The following is a 23,228-nucleotide window of genomic DNA, read 5'->3' as shown; positions in this document are numbered from 1 at the left end:
ATTATAAGAAATAAGAAAATTCAATTCATATTTGTAAGTAGCTTGAATTATAATTTATATATTTTTATTGGATTGTGTCTGACTACCAAATGTTCTTAACTATTATTGGTGTTTCATATAATTCCAAGACAAAATTTTACACAAAAATAGTTATTAATTATTTTTTCTTTCCCCTTTTTTTAAAATGAGGTAACATCACTTTGCAACATTCTATGTGATTCAGAAGCATAGGACTGTAATTGGGTGGTGTCCAGGAAAAGGAGAAGTTCCAGGTTCCCTACCCCACCCAAAAGAGGGTGGAGTTGAGTAGGGAGGGGAAGAAGCTGGAGCAGAAACAGAGGAAGGAAGGAAGCTGGATGGAGAGCTGGAAGGAGACCTGCAAGAGGCACACGGAGCAGAGATGTGAAGAAACTGTGCTTGTCTTTTGGTCCTGGACTGGTTGAAACATGCTGGTGAGAGACCCTTGGGGAGGATAACAATAGAAGCTTTTATCTTGATTTTGATTTTGGTCTTTTCCTTCCAAACTTGTCTGGCTGTTTGTGACTTTTTTCTATGGGTCCCTAGTGGACCCATGCTTTAGACTTGCGGCAGGCTCTTGGGCCTCGCTCTGAGCCAATCCCGTTTGGGTGGACTTTTACCCACCAGGGGACAGGTAACTGGATGCTTGATTTAGAATCCATATTCTTTGTCTTTTCTATATTGTTCACTAATTTTATTAAAGTTCCTTTCTATTAAAGGTCTTATATGTTTTGTGTTGATGCAGTGGATGGCAGAACCTATTTAGAACAGGCAGGTTTGGGGGTTCTGGGCTGCCCCTCTCCCTGGCCTGTAACAGGATCACACCTTTTCAATTGCATGTTACCACACCACACCCACCATCAAGACCATGATCATGGTCTTCCACCATCCCATTGGGCCTTTGTCATACATTGCTATCCAACACTCATGTTTTACACACAAAAAGAATATCCTCATGGGCATTGAGATTTGAAAAGATCCTCAGCAAAATTTATGATCAAAAAAAGGCAAATAATGACTATATCCTTACCAGAATGACTAAAGTTTAAAGGACTGACAATAGTAAAAGTGGCAAGGATGCGGAGACTCACAGATAGCCTCATAGATAGCTAATGAGTGTAAATTGTCACAACCCCTTTGAAAAACATTTGTTAGTACTGATGGAGGAAAGGAGATACAAAGTCAAGAATCTAACTCACACAAGGAGGTAAGGGTAGAGGGGATTACAGTAAGCCAGTTATAGAAACCAAGACCCTCAGGCATCAACGCCCAGATCTGGAGACGCAACACCCAGAAACTATCAGACTGCTATAGGGAGTGTCAGGAGCACAAACCATTCACCCACAAAGATGAGCCCCTCCCTGAAGATGATAAAACCTAAGGAAGCCCTCTCAAAGGGGCAGCAGTCTTTCTGCCCACCTGTGACTATGAAAGTGCTTCCTTTCACCAACTCTCTCTGCAGGGCAGCAGCTTCCTGCCTGGCCGTGACCTGTACATGCAGGAGCTTCTCTTCACTGACCTCCCTCAGTGGAGGCAGCTCTCCTCAATGCCGCCCACCTGTGACCGCGCAGGCCTCTCTTAGCAAGCCTGTTCCTTTTGGGGCAGCTCTTCCTGTCCACTTGTGTCTATGCAAGTGTCTTTTACTGTCCTAGCCTTTTTCTAATAAACCTGCCCATTAAATATAACCAATGTCTCTGTGTCGTGGAGAAACTCGCCTGGTAAACTTGCCGTGTGCTGCTGAAATGGGAGCTCTGATGACACCTTTCTCTGGGTGAACCCAAGGACCCTGCACTCCAAACTCCGACAGCCCCATCAGTATTTTCAAACACTAAACACAAGTATGCTCTCTGACTTGGAAATGCTGCTTCTCAATACATGTGTAAATTACGTGATTGTGTGCAAGATTTGTAATAGTCTAAAAGTGTAAATAAACCTACTATCAACAGTAGAAGATATTGATAAATTGAAACATATCCATTTAATAGGAAATTACAAAACATTGAAAAACAGCAAAGATTGGGGAGTGGAGAGCAAAGTAGAGATGGGGATCCACTGGAATATGGTAAAAGACTCTGGGTACCTTAGTGGTGGGTGTGCTCTGGAAACATATCTGAAGTGTTATGAATCTATACCTTGAATCATATTCAGTGTCATAAACCAATGTTACCTCAGTTAAAAATATACAATAAAAAGAAAAGCAGCAAAGGAAGTTTTATACATATAATATTAAACATAAATTAAGTAAAATATCATTGTGCTGTATATTTAAGATCTATGCACCTTGCAGGGCAAAGTTATACCTCAATAAGACTAAATAAAAAGAAAAATGGAAAAAATTCTGTGGGAATTTCAAATTATCTTTTGCTTATGTAAATGTGTATGCATATATTATATATGTGTGTGATAGTTTTGTGATGTTTCCTTATCCTCTCACAGTACCCTGTTTTAAATAGAAATAAAAACTAAAAATATCTTAACATATCTGGGTTAAAATTCATTCATGATAATGGCTTAAATTCTCATATGAGTTTTGATAAATTGTGGTGACTTTAGTACACCATAGTTCATAAAAGAAAGGAAAAGTGGGAAGGAGAAAGTGTAATTGTAATTGTGACATTGAACAGAGCAAAAAGTTTTAGAGTTTTCTCTTTAAATGCCTGGGAAAGTATGGCCTATGTTAAGTTGTAAATGACATGTATATAGTAGGATACTTTTGGGATCCTGGGCAGTCCTATGATTGTGATTATATCAATACATTGATAACTTAAATCTATTCATTTTGATTATTATTACCAAATATCTGTAATAGATTTTACAGATATTTTACCAACAATTGACTATTGTTGTGCAAACCGTCTAAATTATTTCTATGACCCTCTGAACTAACGACATTCTTACCCTCCTCTATGGAGTTTCCTGTGACTTTCCTCAAATGTTACTTTTTTTGTTTCCATTTTTTTTTTTTATTTAAAGGCATAAATCTAGCTGAGCAAAAATTGGCAAGATCCTGTGAACAGGTCCTTCATCAAGACAAAGCTTTGCCCCCAAAGGGCTTGAGGCCATACAGGGATTCCATGTTTGACAGAAGCATTGACAGGATAACTAAACAAATAAGGTATTCAGGGAAAGCTGAAACAGATCTTCAAAGAAGACTCAGTGGATGCTTTTCATTTCTGTGTGGTATTATAGAGCTTAATGCAAAACTTAACAAAACCTTGGAAAGGCAACAGTGGGGTCATGAACTTCATAAGGCAGAAAGTTCCCTTCAAGAACAAAATAGGAGTCAAAGAGTTCTATATAGAGATCTGAACAGCTAAGTGGGGAACACTGGCTAAACAACAGCTCCTGGGCAAAACTTTCTTCGTCCACAGATAGGTTGTATTTTTTAAAGATTTGTTTATTTTTATACAAGAGCTGGGGTACAGGCCAGAGACGAGGGAGGGTGAAAGGATTCACCAGAGACAGAGCAGGGAGCAGAATAGGCAGATGACGAAAATACGCTGCTGAGGGGAATAGCGGGCGTGACAGGAGAGGTCTGCTGTGCCATGTGGGAACCTCGCCGGCCGCCCGGGATCGAACTGGTGCTGCAGAGGCTGTGGACAGCTACACAGTATGGTGCTCAACCTGCTGTGCCACCAGGGAGGCCCACAGATAGATTGTTTTGACCACCAATCCTGAGCCCTCTGTCAGGCACTTTATTATGAAGTATAATAACAAAGATGATTTAAGAGTGTTTTATTTTTATTTTTTAAATAATTTATTTTAACTAAGGTTAAAATACCTGGGGTATCCCTATCAGGTATTACCACCATAGTGCATCTCCTACCAACTTGCCCGTACTCCTCCACGACAGAGCATTATACCGCCTTTGTTCCCTCCCTGGGAGGTATTTTTTTTTTTTAATAAGATTCTCTTTTTTTTCAAAGGTTCTAAATATTCTAGCAATGATTAATTTTCCAGTTTAAAGTCTTTGAATAGCGTCACATTGCTTACAACATAATCTAAATCCCAGAAAGACATAAGACATGGTGATTTCACTGCTGCATGGTTGTTTCCCACCTCAACTGCCACCACTCCATCACCCTACCTGAGACACTAAGCCACAGCTGCTTTGGAAGTTGCAGTCCAGCCATGCTTTTCCTGGCCCAGGGCATTTACACACACTAGTCCCTCTGCCCAGAATGACTATATATCTGTATGCCTTTTTATATTGCTCAGGAAAGCCCCAATATATCATACATTCTGTGATGCCATCCTTGATTCTGACAGAAAAAGCAACCCACTTGATGCCCTCAAGGTACTCTGTGTGGTGGGACTTTGATGTTAATATTCTGATTGTATGTTTGTCTCTGTCCCTTCTACCTCTCCAACTAAATATAAATTCCTTAACAAAGAGGAATATAAATTCCTCTTTAGCTTATCTTGTATCTCCAGCATCCAATGTAATAGTTGGCTATAATAAACTATAATAAATAAAATATAAATAAAAATAAACTATAATAAATAAAATATATTTGAAGACATCAAAATTAGTAGAATTCTGGAGAAAGAACCTGCAAGGAATGAGAAAGAGTTGGTATGTCAAAATGGAAACTGAGAAGAAATTCTTAGATTTAAAATGTCTGTCTACACAAAAGAAATGAGATATGTGTCCACATAAAAACTTGTACATACTTTGAATCATATACAGTGTTTTAAATTAATGCAATCTCAATTAAAAAAAACTATGATAAAAATAAAATAAAATAAATAAAAGATTTACATTTAAAAGGGGGGAGCCATGTACATAAATGTTTATCACAGCATTAATCATAATAGCCAAAAAGTAGGCTATATGAAGTAAAATGTCCATTAACTGAATGGGTATATAAAATGCCACGAGTCAATAAAGCAGACTATCAATCAACAATAAAAAGAAGAAAGTACTGATATGTGGATGAACCTTGAAAACATTACAATAAGTAAAAGAAAACCAATCACAAATGTATATTTACACACACACACACACACACATTCAGATGTTATGTCCAGCATAGACAAATCTATAGAGACAGAAAATAGGTTAGTGGTTAGAAAGGACCAGGGAATTTGGGAACAAATGGAGTTACTGCTCATGAGTAAAAGGATTATTTGGGGAGGAAAGGAATGTTTTATCATTACCATTTTATTTTTTTATTTTTTATTTTTTTTTTTTATAGAGGCATGTTTTATTTATTTGTTTGTTTGTTTGTTTTGTTTATACATGCACTGGGTACAGTCAGAAGCGCGGGAGGGTGAGAGAATTCACCAGAGCCAGAGCGGGGAGCAGAGCAGGCAGAAGGACCGAAGTACACTGCTGAGGGGAGCAGCGGGCGGCAGGAGAGGTCTGCGCGCCATGTGGGACCCTCCTCCGGTGGCCGGGGAGCAGCCGGGGATCGAACCGGCGCCGCAGAGGCCGTGGGCAGCTTCGCAACCCAGCGCTCAACCACTGCGCCACCGGGGAGGCCCTATCATTACCATTTTAAAACATTTCTACCCTCACATATCTTCAACTCAGGCCTCTTACTCTTCAGAACTTTTAGTAGTTGAAAGGACTAGATGATTCTCAGTTTTCTCAGGTCTGTGATGCAGAAAGCAAGACTCAAAGAGTCTGCACTCATTCACAGCTGATGGGCCCTGCCAAGAGAGTACTAGACTTCCATCCTATACAACCTTAATCATGGGATTCTGGACCACATCAAATAATTCCTGCCAGCTCCTTCCATGTTGCTACGAATGGCATGAGTTCCTCTTTTTTGATCACTGGATAGTATTACATTGTGTATATTTACCTCATCTTCTTGATTCACTCAACTTTTTTGAACACTTAGTTTGTTTTCATAACTTGACTGTTGTAAATAGTGCTATAATAATCATGAGAGTTAAATCTGGAAAAATTGAGATGATAAGGCAAATCAAAATGTCAAGCCATTTACCTGAAAGACAGGATAGATTATCTTTCTATTCTCTCTACAGAAAATAGTGCAAAATCTATGTCACAGAAAGAGGTGATCAAATTATAAATAGATTCAAATGTAGGAAAATGTATCACAGGCATGTGTTAGTTAATTTTGAAATATATTGCTTTTAGGGATTGTATGATATTTGTCACCTTTTTAAATTAAATTTGTAATTATTTTCAATCTACTTACCTTTCAAAATAGTTTTGTAATTCTATCGTATTTTTTCTCTTACAAGGACTCCAAAATTGAAGAAACTACAGATGCCACCAAATTTGATCTACTTTGATCGGGAAAGAAAAATCATGAATGAATAAGCTACAATATAAAATATAGCTAACCTCCTCCAGTTTATTCCTCCCCTTCAAGCATCAACCAGTAGTTACAGTTTAAAAGTGTAGTGTTTTTGTTTTTGTTTTTTTTTTAAAGATTTATTTATTTATTTATACAAGCACTGGGTACAGTCAGAAGCACGGGAGGGTGAGAGAATTCACCAGAGCCAGAGCGGAGAATAGAACAGGCAGAGTGACAAAGTACACTGCTGAGGGGAGCAGCGGGTGGCAGGAGAGGTCTGCGCTCCATGTGGGACCCTCTCCCAGTGGCCGGGGATCGAACTGGTGCTGCAGGGATCGAACCGGCGCTGCAGAGGCTGCTGGCAGCTTTGTAACCAGCGCTCCTGGGAGCTGCGCCACCTGGGAGGCCCTAAAAGTGTAGTTTCTTAAACAAGTAATAATATAGAAGATGTTGGGAGGCTACCAAATATTTCAAAAGGGCGATGGTGTGGCTTAGTTGTCATGTTGGAAAAGGCATGATCAAGAGAAATGTTTTAGTTTGTATTGGAGAGCTGAAGACAGTTGGATAAGAAGGTTGCGTAGGAATATTTCAGTGAAGAGAAAATATACAGTTTCCCATCCTGTTCTAAATTCAGGCTGACAGGATAGATACTGTTCCCATGCAGACAACTTCCTCTAGGATCTATGTAGTATTCATTTCTCTGTATCATCTTGAATGCTTCCTGTGTATGTTTAACTTAGGGACACTGCGGTTCCTTAGTCATGTGAAAGAGATGGATCCTTTGTACAAAATGCTCCAAGGCACCAACGGAATATAATAACAAATCAAAGCGCAAAGCATTTTTAAATCCCAAGGGAAAATTCAAAGCAAAGAAAATTTGCAAATCAAATTTAAATGAGAAGAAAGCATAAACATAAAAGAGAGGTTTTGAAAGGAAAAATACTCTCATTAGAAGTCATGTAAGTCAGGGAACTGTTTGAGGAATTTCCCTTCCATGTCTTGTCATGTTCTGTTTTCTATGAAAAGACAAAAAGATGGGGTATACTGTCAATGTATTTCTTAGGAAGTTAAATCTGAAAAAATTGAGATGATAAGGCAAATCAAACGCATTTAAGTCACTTGAAATAGTTCTTATTAAATTCTGAAAAAGGACAAGTTAGGAAATGGGAAAAGCAGAAGGGAAGCATGTTCTCCTTCCTCATTTCCATAATTATGTAGGTCTGGAAATGATGGCTATCTTGGAACAGTGGGATAAAGATACTCACAGAATTGCCTGTATATTGGACCAAGATTTTTCAGCCATCCCATAAAATCCATTAGCAGTTCAGAAAAAAATTACATTGCTAAGAGGCCTCTTGATACTTATTACTTTTTATGTAATTTGACAAAGGATGATTTAGGAGACTTGAGGGTCCTTACTTCTCCCTTGAAAGGGTTTAATTTGATTAGTCATTTTCTTCTTATTTTTCTTATTTTCTGACTTGTGATTCTAGGGAATCATTTAAGTTATGAAGAGCTTCTTTTGACTCTTGTTGAGATATACATACTCACATAGATATGACTAAAAGTTTTACAGCCATGTTTGCATTTAGATAAATAAAAAGGTATTAGTCCTTATCAAGTAGAATCCTGAGCAACAATTAGACCTAACAATCTCCCATCACAATTGTGATAGATTATATTTCCCTAAGATGACCACACCCAATCAGTGTATCTTAAACAGCGTGCTTTTCCTATGTTACCAACACTCCTCCACTGGAAAAATGGGATGGGAGGTTATAGTTCCCCTCTTAAAACTTGGTGGACCTGTGACTACAGTGGAAGCAACATTATGTGTCTTCTCAGGCTAAGCCATAAAAGGTGGTACTGCTTCTAGAAGATCCTCTTGGTATGCTCACCCTTATCACCTCACAGGGTAGCAGCATTGGGAGCAGCGTGGCATGAAAACTCAAAGTCCATGTTGAGCAATGAGAAGCTTAGAGGGGCTACACTGGAAGGAATGTGCAGCCCTATGCAAAGGCAGTCTCGTATTTATTAGCAACAAATACAAAGGTGGGGCAAGCAAGTAGGGAGTGTACATGCATGGGGGAAGCAGTTTTGGGGGATATAAGCTGGGGTAGAATGACCAGGGGCTATGGTCTGCTTTCCCAGTATGTTCCTCATACCAGGACTTTTGCCCTTGGTTAGAGGCCCTCTGCCTGACACTACACCTAGCTGACAAGCAGGAACTCCAGGCACCGAGACAATATCCCTGAGAATGATGGGACTAGGGAAAATACACACCCTCGAAATCCAACCCCTATATTGTGAAGATAAATGGATGCATGTGCTCCTGCCTCAGTGTTAGCTGAAGTCTCAGATAGCAGCCAGCACCCACAACCATGAAGCTTCCAAGATCCCAGCCCCCAATTTCCAGATGTCCCAACTTATGCTAAATGGAATAGAAATAAATTGTCACCAGACCACTTAGGTTGCAGATTTATGAACAAATGTGAGTGTTGTCTTTATTTAAGCTAGTAATTTTGGGGGTGATTTGTTATGTAGTGCAAGATAATGAGGATAATTATCAGCACAACAAACATTTCAGAGGATAGAGTAAAACAGGTGCTTTTGACTATGTCAATTTATAATATTGTAATAAAGACCTCCATGCCTATAGACCTTTATAATTCACAGAAATGTTAGTGGTAGTTAAATAAAGTTCATGACAAATACTATTGATTTCATGATCATTTATATGGCAACAAATAAAATTTAGAAAGTTTAATTTAATTTCTTTATCACTAGCCACAGTTCTATACTATGGTTTTTTTTTTTTTTTTATAGAGGCATGTTATTTATTTATTTGTTTGTTTGTTTTTGTTTATACAAGCACTGGGTACAGTCAGAAGCGCAGGAGGGTGAGAGAATTCACCAGAGCCAGAGCAGGGAGCAGAGCAGGCAGAAGGACCGAAGTACACTGCTGAGGGGAGCAGCGGGCGCCAGGTGAGGTCTGCGCGCCATGTGGGACCCTCCTCAGGTGGCCAGGGAGCAGCCTGGGATCGAACCGGAGCCGCAGAGGCCGCAGGCAGCTTCGCAACCCAGCGCTCAACCGCTGCGCCACCGGGGAGGCCCTAGCCACAGTTCTAAATACTGTCCTCAATGTACCATGAATAATCACGAAAGATCTTTTTATTCCATTCCATTGATACTTTATACTAAAATACTCAGGAAGGACTACTTTTCTGACTGTAAAAATAATGTTATGAAATTCTGTAGTATCAATCACTTTTAACATAAATACTCAACACATTAATTGCTCGAAAAGTTTTTTTCTAAATTTAATTTTTAATATATTTTTTACATCATTGTTCATTTTTAAACAATGTTTGCTTCCCGCCCCTCACCTCAGGTGTAGTCTCTGTAGAATTTCCTTCAGCAATGTACCTGCGCACCATCACCATAGTCCCTGATGCTCTTCCCTCCCTCCTTCTAACCCCTTCCCTCCTATTCCCCTGCAGGATGTCTCTGGCTTATAATTGTCTGTTTGCTTTTATTTTGTTGTGTTGTGTTTTTTATTGTTGTGTTTTGTATTGTTATTTTTTCCCCCTGATGTCTTATTTGGTTCCCTTATATTCCTCCTAATAAGTGAAACTATCCAACATTTTTCTTTTTCCTTCTGACTTATTTCATTGAGCATAATTCCTATATTTTGCTGTGAATAATTGCCTGAAACGTTTTAAAGAACAAATATTTTATTTAAAGGTTTATTCTTTAAAAAAAAATACAGCTCAACAAACTTTTGCTAAAAAGTCTTCTTTTAAGTAATGTTAATGTGGGTCATTTATGATCTTAAAAATATTACTGCAATGGTACTTCATTTTAATTACTTTGATAATTGATTCTAACTTACCCCAAGGACTGTTTGTTCCTTAAGTCATTTCTTGACTAATGAATAAGAAAGAGGGCAGGAAATTAAGCAGGATACAACAAGCCACATCACTAGAATAGTCCAAATAAAATTCAATAAACACATTCTCTATAAGGATGTTTTGAAATCTTTGGTAAAATGCTTAATACATAATTGAACCTTTAGTGTATATTTATTTGTTTCAATGTATAAGTTAAATCATAGCCTGCTGACAGTCAATGTAAATGAAGATAAAACAAAATTAAGCTGAAATGATACATAAGTTATAATTTAATAAAACACCATTTAACCAGTAAGGTCAATAGAAAAAGTCAGAGAGGATTTTATTTGTTTATTTTTTTAATATTTTATTTTATATATTTTCTACATCATTTTTCATTTTTGCACAATGTATACATTTTCATCTTAGTTATATTCCCCACAAAATTACCACCCCCCCCCCATTTAGACTCTAATCTCTCCTTCCCTCCCCACCTCCCAATAGTGTATCTCTGGTTTATAGATGCTTGTTGATTTTGATTTTTACTTTACTATAATGTCTTTTTCTTGGTTCCTTATTTAGGTTTTCTAAATTCCTGCTATGAGTGAGACTATCCAGTATTTTTCTTTTTCTTTCTGGCTTATTTCTCTGAGCAGGATCCCTTCCAGCTCCATCCATGTTGCTGTAAATGGCATGCGTTTATCTTTTTTTGATCGCTGAGTAATATTCCATTGTGTTTATGTACCACATCTTCTTGATTCAGTCATCTATTTTTGGGCATTTGGATTGTTTCCATAGCTTAGCTGTTGTAAATAGTGCTGCTCTAAACATAGGGGTCCAAGTGCCCTTTTGAATTAATGATTCTGTGTCCTTTGGGTAAATACCTAGGAGTGGAATTGCTGGATCATGTGGAAGCTCCATCTTCAGCAGGTTGAAGAATCTCCACATAGCTTTCCATAGTGGTTGGACCAGTTTGCAGGAGAGTTCCTTTTTCTCTACATCCTCGCCAACATTTGTTGTTGCTAGTTTTTTTAATATGTGCCATTCTCACTGGTGTAAGATGGTATCTCATTGTAGTTTTGATTCGCATTTCCCTGATTACAACTGATGCTGAACATTTTTTCATGTGCCTGTTGGCCATTTGCATTTCCTCTTTGGAGAAGTTCCTTTTTAGCTCTTCTGCCCATTTTTTGACAGGATTATTTTCTTTGTTTTTGTTGAGTCTCTTCAGCTCTTTGTAGATTTTTGTGATCAGTCCTTTATCATTAGTGTTGTGTACAAAAATTTTCTCCCATTTGGTGGGGAGTCTCTTTGTTTGGTTACTTTCTCAAAGAGGATTTTATATTGGTCCCTCTTTGTTATTTTCAGCCCTGGACCCAGGGATATCGACTTGATGAATTTTGAACTTGTTATATGGACATTTTTGCCTCCTGGCCAACTCTACTTCAGGAAAATAATCTTCCAGGCACACTGATGTTTACAGAAGGAATATCCAAAGGGAGACATTTAAAGTAATTTATACTACAGAGAGTGGGAGTGGTTGGAAATCCTATACTATCAAAACACTAGCAAGGGTGTAAAATAATGGTACATCAATAAAATAATTCTTAAATAATAGCAATAGTACATTAACCATAAATAAATAGGACCTCCCTGATGGTACAAGGGGTTAAATGCCAGCACTATGGGGCCTCCCCTGGTGGTGTAGCAGTTGAGCACTGGGCTGCCCGCAGCCTCTGCAGTGCCGGATGGATCCCTGGCCACAGGCTAGGGTCCCAGATGGTGCGCAGACCTCTCCTGCCGTGCCCACTGCTCCCCTCAGCAGTGTATTTCGCCAGTTTGCCTGTTCTGTTCCCCGCTCTGGCTCTGGTGAATTCTCTCACCCTCCCGTGCTTCTGACTATCCCCAGTGCTTATATAAATAAATAAATAAATCTTTAAAAAAAAAAATGTCAGCACTATGAAACTATTGGCAACTACTACAGATCCCCAGCTAGGGAGCTAACTCACATGGTGCAGCAGACTTCTCCTGTCTCACCTGCTGCTCCCCTCAGTGGTGTATTTCAGTGGATCCACCTGTCTGCTCCCCACTCTGTCTCTGGTGAATCCTCTCTCACATACACACACCCAACCCGCACCTCAGGACTGAAGCCTAACTTTTGTATGCATAAATAAATAAAATAAATCTTAAATAAATAAATAAATAATAAAAGTAATTTATGGTTAGTTCCCTAGGTTAGACACTAAAAATAATTATGATAGGCACACTAGAGTAGGTGATAAATTGGGAATTTAGAAAGAATCTAGATCATTCTTACACTTTGAGATTGTAGTAATTTAAATGGGCAAAGACCAGCATATGAGCTAAATCTCTAAACATATATTTTTGTGTAATATATGCCAATGAGCTATATAGTGAGGGAGGGAGAGGAAGGTGACAAGTTGGGAGAAATGGATAGAAAGGAAAGTGTGAGGAGCTTGTGTGAAGGCAAGGGAGAAAACTTTCCAGAAGACCTGCAGAATTCACACATGCCCATGTATGTTTGTATGGTTGCACACCCACAAAAAAATTACATATAATTTTTAGAGAGCTACTTTTCCCTCAAGCAAAAGGGATTCTTTTTCAGGAAAATAAGTAAAATCTTGTGTCTTTTATAAATTTATGTTTTCTAAAGACTACACACTTCTTAAAGAGGAAGGTATGCTACTATCTCCACACCCTGGTCAAATTCCAAGTCAAATAATTTCATTCTACCTAATTCTCTGCTGTTTAATTGAGGGAAGTTCACACTTCACTGCACTTCCTTAAAAGCTAATAAAACATGCCTGGTGTGGTTCACACTATTATACTATGGTCTATAAGTGAATCTTGGATTTTCAAAAGTCTGCAAAGCTTTTCTATTGTTCAAATTTAAATGTAGATCAGCATTTTTTTCCCAGCAACACCACTGTGGACCTTTATTTTGTTAGTAAAACATATTTACAGGACGTCGTCCTAAGGAAAATCAGTATATTCCTAAAAATTAGTATTTTTATATAGTGATTTGGTATTTTTCTTAAAATTACATGATAGAAAACATCTTAACAATTTTTCTTATATTTCACTTGCTTCTGTCTAGACTTATGTAAGTCACACCATAGAAATCAAGAAGATATCCACACCTACTTGCTTCTTTATTTCACCCCTCAGTTGTCAGGGTTTGTTGTTGTTGTTTTTAATTCGCCTTTATTTTAAGGCAAGACCTAATGTGGCTTGGTTATTGGAAAATCCTAGCATCATAGGAGGGTGGAAAGTTGGCTCTGCCCCAATTAACATTCATGATAATACTCTTTCAGCTTCATTTTGGTGGCTTAATCTGATAACCAGAAAGAAAGGAACTACTTAACAATATGTCAGCTTACTATCTAGTTTGGTTCACATGTCGAAAGTGTAAAATTCTATCACCCATTGCTAGGACAAATGTCATATCTTGCAAAGACAAATCTTGTTCAACGGATGCACTTTTAAATGCATAAATCTACTTGAAAACCAATCTGATAACAAAGACATGCCTGCAGAAAGATGATTCAGTTGTATCAATGTACTTGTCACTCAGACCTCAACCAAAAAAAATAATAATGTGATGGGTTTGGGTGGATGTTAAGAGCATGCAAGGTCTTGATAATAGGAAAACATTAGCCACAAAATAAAAGGAAGAAGAATGTTTTTTTTAAGTTCCAGGCCAAAAAAAAAATCATCTAGTAAAGTTTTTTAGACTTTACTACATGAGTACAAAGAGTCAAACTGTCAATTAAAATATATAGTAAATATTAAGAAAGTATTTTTTTGTTTTGGCCATTATCATTATTTAAAAATTGGAAGTATACATATTCTCCTGACTCATTCTCAAGAAATGTTTGAGAATAAAATGCTTAAAATTGGGAATATAAGTCTTTTCTCAGGCATTATGGTCAATTTGGTACAGTAGTGGCAAGAAGAGCTTTCTCTTAAGTTTACTTGTAGGAAATGTTTTCTCTCTTCCTGCCCTTTCCCAGTTTCCTGTCCCAGGGTCTTCACGTATTTATGAGAATATTGGAATATGATTTTACTTGTAGAAACAATCAGTCTATAACAAAACAGGAAAGTTGTCAATACATTCTTTATTACTTTACCAGGGCACTTTAACAATGTTCACAGAATAGTATTGCTTCTCTCACATCTTGTACGAATTTGTTTTAGGAAAATTCACAATAGAGACCAGAAAACAGCCCTCCATTTCTACATTTAAAGTGTGAGAAAAATATTATCAAATAAATTAGATAGCATGTTTTCTAATTCTGTTTTATAGAACTGAGTAAATAACGTTGATATTTTATATATGAGTGTTTTAGGTAAAACTATAACATTACAATAGAACTCTATCCAAAGCACATGAGACCGTCAGCTACAAGAACTGTGTGTACCACATAACTGTTGCAACATTATCTGCAGTGGCTATGATATGGGGGCAGCCAGGTGCCCACGGATGGGTGACTAAGAGGATGTGGTGCATGTACACAATGGAACGCTACTGAGCTGTAGGGAAGGATGGAGTTTTACCTTTTGTGACAAGGTGGAAGGAATACAAGGAAATTATGTAGAGTGAAATTGGTCAGAAGGGTAGAAATAGATACTGGATGACTTCACCTATATATGCACCACAAGAAAACTAAGCAAAACATGGACAAAACAAAATAAAAGTAAACTAGTGGATATTGAAAACCAAAATGAAGTTACCAGAGGTGAAAAGGGTAAGAGATGGAAGTAAAGATGGAGGAGATGTAATGGAAGGTGGTAATGTTTGGTTTGGTTTGGTTTGGTGTAATTTTAAAACCAAGTGAATGCATAAAACTATTGTCTAATAGGTCTGGCCAAAACCTCTAGTAGTAAGCTAAACAGAAGTGGTAACCATGGACATCCTTGTCTCCTTCCCAATCATAAGGGGAAAGTTTTTATTTTGTTACCATTGAGTACTATATTGCCTGTTGGTTTGTGACATACAGCTTTTATTATATTGAGGTAGGTTCCTTCTATCCCCATCCTGTTCTGAATTTTTATCATAAATGGATACTGAATTCTATCAAATGCTTTCTCTGTATCTATTTGATATTTTCATATGATTTTTATTTTTACTTTTGTTGAAATGCTGTATTACATTAATTGATTTACATATACTAAATCATCCTTGCATTCCTGGGATAAATCCCACTTGATTTATGGTGTATATATAATCTTGTCATGTATTATAGAATTTATTTAGTAGTATTTTGTTGAAATTTTTTGCATGAATGTTTATCAGGGATATTTACCTATAATTTTCTTGTGTTTTGTCTGTTTCAGCTTTGTCTGGTTTCAGTTTTAGGGTAATTTCGGCAGCATAAAATATATTGGGGAGCATTTCTTTTTCTTGTATTTCTAACAATTTGAGCGAGGCAGCCATTAGTTCTTTAAAAATTTGATAAAGTTCAATTGTAAAACCATCTGGTCCTGGACTTTTGGTTTTTGGAAGATTTTTAATTACTATTTCAGTTTCCATGCTTGTGATTACTTTGTTCAAGTCATCTATTTCTTCCTTGGTTAGGCTTGATAGACTATCTTGTTGAGAAATTTATCCATTTCTTCAAGTCTATCAGATTTATTGGCATGGAATTGTTCAAACTAATCTTTTATTATCTTTTGTATTTCTGTGCTCTCTGTTGGGATTTCTTCTCTTTCATTTGTGATTCTGTTTACTAATGTAGTCCTTGTTCTTGTGCTCCCCACTCTTGAAGCTCTTCAGCAACGCATCCTCTGCCCTGGGTGCCTACTTCCATCCCTTGCCCAGTATGGTGCAGAATGAAATTGGTCAGAAGGATAGAAATAGATACTGGATGACTTCACCTATATATGCACCACAGGAGCCCTATGTTGGTGTGAACTCAGATCAGTAGCTGTAGGGGCTCTACACAGTCCCTTCCTCTTGTGAGTTGTACTGCTCTGTGACCATTCTAAACAAAATAGACTTCAAGTCTTTCCTACCCCTTCCCAGTGTCGCCATGCTTCTGAAGTGTGCTGTGGTCATGTTTTTCCTTCAAGTGTTTTGACTTTGTTTTACATCAGTTGTGAGTATGTGGAGGAAATGTGCCTAGCTTCTTCACTCTGCCATCATCTTGAAGGACTTACCCCAGTTTGACATTTATAAAGAAATGAGCATACTTAATAAATAAATTATAATGAAATGTATTTAAAGGCAAGTATAAAAACATGATAGTATCATAACATCAGTATTATAACTTGGTCCTTGTTTAGATTACACATGTACTTTCTAGTCTCCTACTGTGTGTTTACAGCTAAAATCTATAATTACAAATTTAATGCTTTCTGATTTCTAGCTTTAAAGTATAAAACTATCAAGATATCTTGGAAGTATGGGCACATATTCAGGTTTTTGTTTTTTTTTTTTTTTTAAAGATTTATTTATTTTTATACAAGAGCTGGGGTATAGGCCAGAGGCGCAGGAGGGTGAGAGGATTCACCAGAGACAGAGTGGGGAGCAGACGACAGAAATATACTGCTGAGGGGAGCAGCGGGTGTACAGGAGAGGTCTGCTGCACCATGTGGGATTCTCGCCGCCAGGCAGGATCAAACCCGCACTGCAGAGTCTGGGTACAGCTTCACAGCACGGTACTCAACCCGCTGCGCCACCTGGGAGGCCCCAGTTTTTTGTTTTTTTTTTTTTGTTTTTTTTTTTTTGTTTTTTTACTAAATTAAAGCTGGTAATAATGAAATAAAGTATATGTCTATTTGCTCATTCAAGATAAAAAAAAATCAGTGCTTTGGATGCTGTGGAATGCCTCTCTTCCTTGTGCCTAAAAATACATTTACTTCCCAAAACTTGTCAGAAATCTAGCTGAGATTTTAATACTTAAAATCATTGGTCAAATCTGTTTGTATCTATTTTTAAGCTATTATCTCCCAGTTCCAAACTCCCCCTTTATATGCTGTTTTGTGATTCTGGGGCTAAGATTCTGCAAAGCATATTTTTATTTTGCCTTCTGACTCCCCACTCGGCTCAGTCAACAGAAGATGCTGGAAGAAGACAGGAAATCAGGAGGTGAAGAAAGGACTTTCTTCTCCCTATTTGTTTCCTGTTTCATTGGTATTGTCCCAGCAAAGATCTCTCTTGCTGCCAGAAGCAATGGTTCCTGTCTCTTTTAAGTCTCGTGGTGCTATCCCAGGAAAACAGAAACAAGCATATTAATAGACCACTTAATAAGGAAAGATTGAACAGGTATTGGAGAACTAAAACATTTTTGCCCACCCAAAGGTAAAAGAAAAGAAGTGATAGTTATCAGAACCAAAAAAATCAAGAAGGACCCAGAAGAATCTCTGGAGGATAGTTGGCTGGGGCTGATGACTCAGTCACTCAGAAGAGGCTCATAGAACAAGGACTCCAATCTAAAGATACAAGTGCTGCCTGGGTGGTACAGAAGATGGAGCAGGGATCTCAATTTGAGCTTAGAGTATGTCCACTACTGTAATTCAGAAGTATTTAAGCATATTTATAGAGCCCATGTGGTCAACCTTAGAGTAGTCTATTTTTATCAGTTGATATATTTATTTGTTAGTTTGATCAGTTGTTTGCTTCTGTTTGTTTGTTTGCTTTGGCTCAAGGAGGAAGAAATGGGTTTTCAGGACCAAGTACCAAAGAAGAAAATTGAATACTAAAGGGCTTAGAATGACATGTAATTCCTACTCTAATCCTTTTGATGAATTCTGAAGCCTATAGGGAAAGAGAAACTGTAAACAGGTTTAAGAAATCATTTCTTAAGATGGGAACCTTTGTAAAATACCCGGCACTGGGTTTCCTCGTAGATTTCCATATGTCAAAGTACATCACACACTGTATGTAATCATTAGTCCCTCCATCCCATTTCTGAGAAGAGCAGTGTCACACAGGAATGATAAAAACTAAACTGCAGTGTGTGCACCTCAGTTGATCTGCCTGAAACCCCCTGAGCACTAACCCTAGTCCCTCATGTGGTATCTTTTCTGCTCCAACAAGATGAAAGAAACTATGGTGAATCTGGAGAAACGTGCCCAACTGTGCACACAAATCCACATCAGTGGGAAAGATACTGCTCACAGAAAGAGGAAGGTGGTTCATAGAACATCTCTAGCACATGATAAAAAATCTTCAGTTCTCCTTAAAGAAGTAAGGGGAAACTGTATTTCTGGTATTGAAGAGGTGAAGACAATGATCCACTTTAACAACCCTCAAGTTCAGGCATTTCTGGCAGCAAACACTTTCACCATGACTTTCTGTGCTGAAACAAAGCTGCTGACGGAAAGGCTACCCAGCATCTTACAGCAGCTTGGTGCAAGCAGTCAGACTAGTTTAAGGAGATTGCCCAAAGCTCTGTCCAAACTATCTGTGGATGGAAAAGCACCACTTGCTACTGGAATAGCAATGAAGTCCCTGTTCTTGAGGAAGATATTGATGAGGCTTCCAAGAATAAAGCAAACTGAATTGAATCAACTTCTAAAGAACATAAAACTTGAAGAAGTTACTGGGAGCAATGTTTTATATTATGGCTGCTTTTAAAATTTTGTTCATGGATCTGTTAAGTTGAGATCTCTAATATTTTGCAACGTGAGCCTCTTGGACACTACAGCTCTTTCCAGCTTTTACTTAAACATGATACATTTGTTGCAGCTAATTAAGCTGAAGAATCCTGCAAATGATGTTAGAAACAAAGGTTAATAAAGTTCTTTGCCTAGTTAAGAAAAAGAAAGCTAAATTGCATTTACTAGTAATCACCCCATAGGACCACCACTGCTGAAAATAGTAGGGAGCAAAATTAAAGGTATAACTCAAAGGGTAAATTTTTCCATAAATGTTAAATCCTTCCTTCACTACAATACAAATGGATTTTGAAATGACATATTGACTTTTTCAGTGAGGTGTTTGTTGATAACTATTGACAATTCCAGCTTATAACACAAGTTGTTGGAATAGAGTTCAGAAACCTTTGTAATACATCTTGCTGAAATGAAATTTTGATTCAATTAAAACTTGCTCATTAAATTAGACATTACTAATCATGTGAAATATGGGAAATACAAAGTCAGAAATAATGAAGTGAATTTAATACTATGCTTGTATTTAGGATATGCCTTTTTTCCAGGAGAGACCTTTCTCCTACTTAGTCTCTCACATAAGGAACTGTGAAAGTCAGCAGATTCCATGCATTAAACATGTGTTTTACAACAAAAAGTGGTGTGCTAAGTGGTATGCTAAAAGAAACAGTGTAGCTGTGTCACCAAATTCTAACCATGAGTTTCCCTTAAAACCTTTAAATCTTAAATTAGAGCAAGCATTTATGCATGCTTTCCATAGTTAGTATCTTTGGAATTTTTACTAAGTCTAAAGAACATTAAATGTCTAATTATGCTTTGGGTTATACACAAAAAGATGGCAATGCAACAGAACATTTAAAGACATTCTGAACATTGCCACTCCATATGCTGGAGGGTATGTTGCAATATTATAGTGAATTGTTGGAAGATTGGTTTCACTGTAACACTTTTTATACTAACAATGATATTTAAGCAGACAATCTGTTCAAGACTTCTGCTTGCTCAATTATTTACACTCTAAATCTAATGTAAGCCTGACACATTTATTTCTGTGAGCAGCAAGTACTTTACTGCAGAAGGAAGGTGTTTGCAAGCATTGCCACATGGTCCTTGGGAATGTTTGAGCACAGTCAAGCAGTCTTTTTTTAAAATTAGAAAACAAAGGCAGTGCATAAACTAGAGAGAAGCAGAGTTGAGAGTTTGTTGTTTAAAGATGTTTTAAGGATTATTACAAAGCTTTTAACTAAAGATACAGAAAGTATATGGTTTAAAAAGCAATTCCTTTTTTATTTAATAAAATTTCTCTGCCTGATCGTTGAAAGCATACAAATAACACTCTCAGCAGAATGTAGATTTATTATTTGGGGATTTAAGGAAATCTATGACTAATCATTAGCTAACCATGCAGAGACTTCAAGCTAACCATGCAGAGACTTTAGTGTTGACATATAACAAAACACACAGATTTTATAGAACTGGTTTGGAAAGTCATTAAAACAAGCATCTGTAGCAACAACAGAAAACCCTTGGGTTTCCAGATTTCTTCAGCTGCCACATTACGTTATTTCAAATGTCCAATTTTTAGCATAAAAATTAGAGTATTCACTCAGAAATAGGAAACTATGGTTCATATATAAGAAAAAGAGTAGTTGACAAAAACTGCCCTTGAGGAAACACAGACATTGCTTTGCTTTGCCTATAAAAGAATAAATCTACTATTACAAATAGGTTTAAATAAAGGAAATCATGCTAAAGTATTAAAGCAAAGTGTGAAAATAATGTCTCATTGAATGAAGGATGTCAATAACGGTAGAAATTATTAAAAATGAACCAAATAGAAAACCTGGAGTTAAAAAGTACAATAACTACAATGAAAATTTCTCTAGAAGAGCTGGAGAGCAGGTTTGAACTGACAAGAGAAAAATCAGTGAACTAAGGGCCACTTGAGATGATCCCATCTAAAGAACAGGAGGAAAAAGAATGAAGAAAAATAAACAGGGCCTTAGAGATCTGTAGGATAATCTCACTTGTATCAGGATAAATATTATGTAAGTTCAAAAGGAAGGGATATAGAGCAAGGACCAGGAGGAAAGTTTGAAGAAATAATTACTTAAAAGTTTCCAAATTTATTGAAAAAGACTGATTTGCACATTCAAGAACCTCAAATCCAAGTAGAATAAACTCAGAGATCCAGATCTAAATAAGTCATTGTCGAATTATCAAAAGACAAAGATAAAGAATCTTGAAAACACAAGGGAAAATTGACTCAACTTGTACAAGGGCTTCTCACTAATATTAACATTCTGACTTCTAATTAGAATCTATCAAGGTCAGAAGGCAGTGTGAAAAGAAAGTGCTGGGAGCAAATGACCATCAACCAAGAATTCTATATCCACAAAACCATTGCTCAAAATGAAGAAGAAATCAAGACATTAGAAAACACAAAAAATAGTAAAAGCAGGCCTTCAAGCTGAAATGAAATGGTAGACAGTATTTCAATCCACAGAAAACAATAAAAGCACCAGTGTAAGAAAATGAAAAAGTAAATATACCATATAGCAGAAAAGCATTTTGTTGGTAATTCTTTTTTCTCTTATTTGATTTATGCGACAATTGCATAAACAATTATATGACTGTGTTGATGGGCTTATCAGGTGCAAACATATATTTTGTACACTAATAACCGCATTGGAAGGGGTGGTAACCAAGTTATATTTAGGCAAATTTTGTATACTATTGAAATTGTCACCATTAACCCAAATCAGTTGTTTTCAGTTTACATGCTAATATTTTAATTTACATTTAAATGACAATTCAAAAGAAATTTGCATACAAATAATTCCCAATGAAACTTTTCAAGTTCCAGATAACTCCTAAGGAAACTAAAAAATTTACTAAATTTTATTACATCTAAAAAAAGTTAGTTGTAATAAAAGAAATAGCACAGGAATTAAAATGTTACACATGAATTTTACACTAAAGCAAGTAATTACCATTAAATTACATTCAACTTTTTGTTTTCATGTGGTAAAATTAAGCCATTAAATAAGGTAAGGCATATCAGTTATTAAGTAAGGTAAACATATAATTTATCATCAAAATCAAAGAAGTTTTGAGAGAGTGACAGAGGACATTATTAATAATGATATCAGGACAAAAGGCATAAATTGGGACTCTATCTGCCTAAGCAAGACATAAGAACACTCTACTTTTAAAGGAAATGTTTAGATATTTTGAACAATTAATTTAGTTTGTATTGTAGCAAATATTGCTTGGTAGTCACATTTGGTTAATTATTCTCAGGGCAAATTAGAAAGTATGTTTTAACACCCTGATAAAATCTGATTATGAGAAATTGCTTTTGATGATTTAAATATGATCACTAACATATTTACAACAAGTACATATTTTATTTAGTATTGTATTGACTCTTTAGATCAATTTGCAGAGAAAATTCTTGTAGTTTTCATTATACAGTCTTGTGTATGTATTGCTGAATGCACTCCTAAGCATGTCATGCCTTTTATGCTATTATAATCTGTATATTTTTAACTTGTGCATTGATAATGTAGAGACATAGAATTGATTTCTATATACTGAACTTGGATTCAGCAACCATGATAAATTCACGAGTTCTGGTAGGTTTTGTAGATTTCATTTTATCATATCTGATAAGGTTAAAATTAAAAAGTATTAATACTTACTGGGCCTCCCCTGGTGGTGCAGGCGGTTGAGCGCCGCGCTGTGAAGCTGTCCGCAGCCTCTGCTGCGCGGGTTCAATCCCGGCCGGCAAGGGTCCCACAGGGCTAGCAGACCTCTCCTGTCTCGCCGCAGCATCCCTCAGCAGTGTATTTCGCCAATCTGCCTGTTCTGTTCCCTACTCTGTCTCTGGTGAATCCTCTCACCCTCCCGTGCATCTGGCCTGTAAAAAAAAAGTATTAATGTTTACTACTGATATATAAGCAAGGAAATTATATTTGGAAATGTGAATTGTTAACCCCTTTTTGAAAAGGATTTTTCTAAATAACATCTATTAAAATTTAAATTAGGAAATATACATTTATTTTCAGCTTAGCAAACTCACTGCTGAGAATTTATTTTAGAGCCAGCCTAAGGATATATACAAATATGTTGATTGCAACTATCATTTGTAGTAGCAAGACATGATGTAAATACCACCCAACAGGTAAGTGGTTAGTGGTGGAACATCCACCCTTTGCTTACTCTGGCTTGAATTGGTTTTCCAGGCTAATAGAAAAAACTTATTGCATCAAAGATCTATGTGGTACATCAACAATGCTTCATTTCCAGATCTCATTATATGTTTTAATTTTTTAAATTAATTAAAAAATTTACTGTCCAATGGAAACTCCCTTATTCTTTCTAAGGCTTTATCTTGCTGTGAGGAGAG

General features: G+C 36.8%; 1 protein-coding gene across 1 annotated transcript; it reads left to right on the top strand.

The window, feature by feature from the left end:
* Window positions 1-18,242: 18,242 nt before the first annotated feature.
* On the top strand, window positions 18,243-18,782 carry LOC311186811 (transcription factor BTF3-like; the record flags this gene model as incomplete). The annotated part of the gene is made up of 1 exon (XM_084258009.1): window positions 18,243-18,782. One exon carries the CDS (start codon window positions 18,243-18,245, stop codon window positions 18,780-18,782), a length of 540 nt encoding a protein of 179 aa, XP_084114135.1.
* Window positions 18,783-23,228: the final 4,446 nt, after the last annotated feature.

The sequence above is a fragment of the Talpa europaea genome, assembly GCF_964194135.1.
Source record: "Talpa europaea genome assembly, chromosome: 2".
Lineage (NCBI taxonomy): Eukaryota > Metazoa > Chordata > Mammalia > Eulipotyphla > Talpidae > Talpa > Talpa europaea.
Note: the sequence above shows the minus strand (reverse complement) of the source record. Positions and strands in the feature narration are given on the sequence as shown.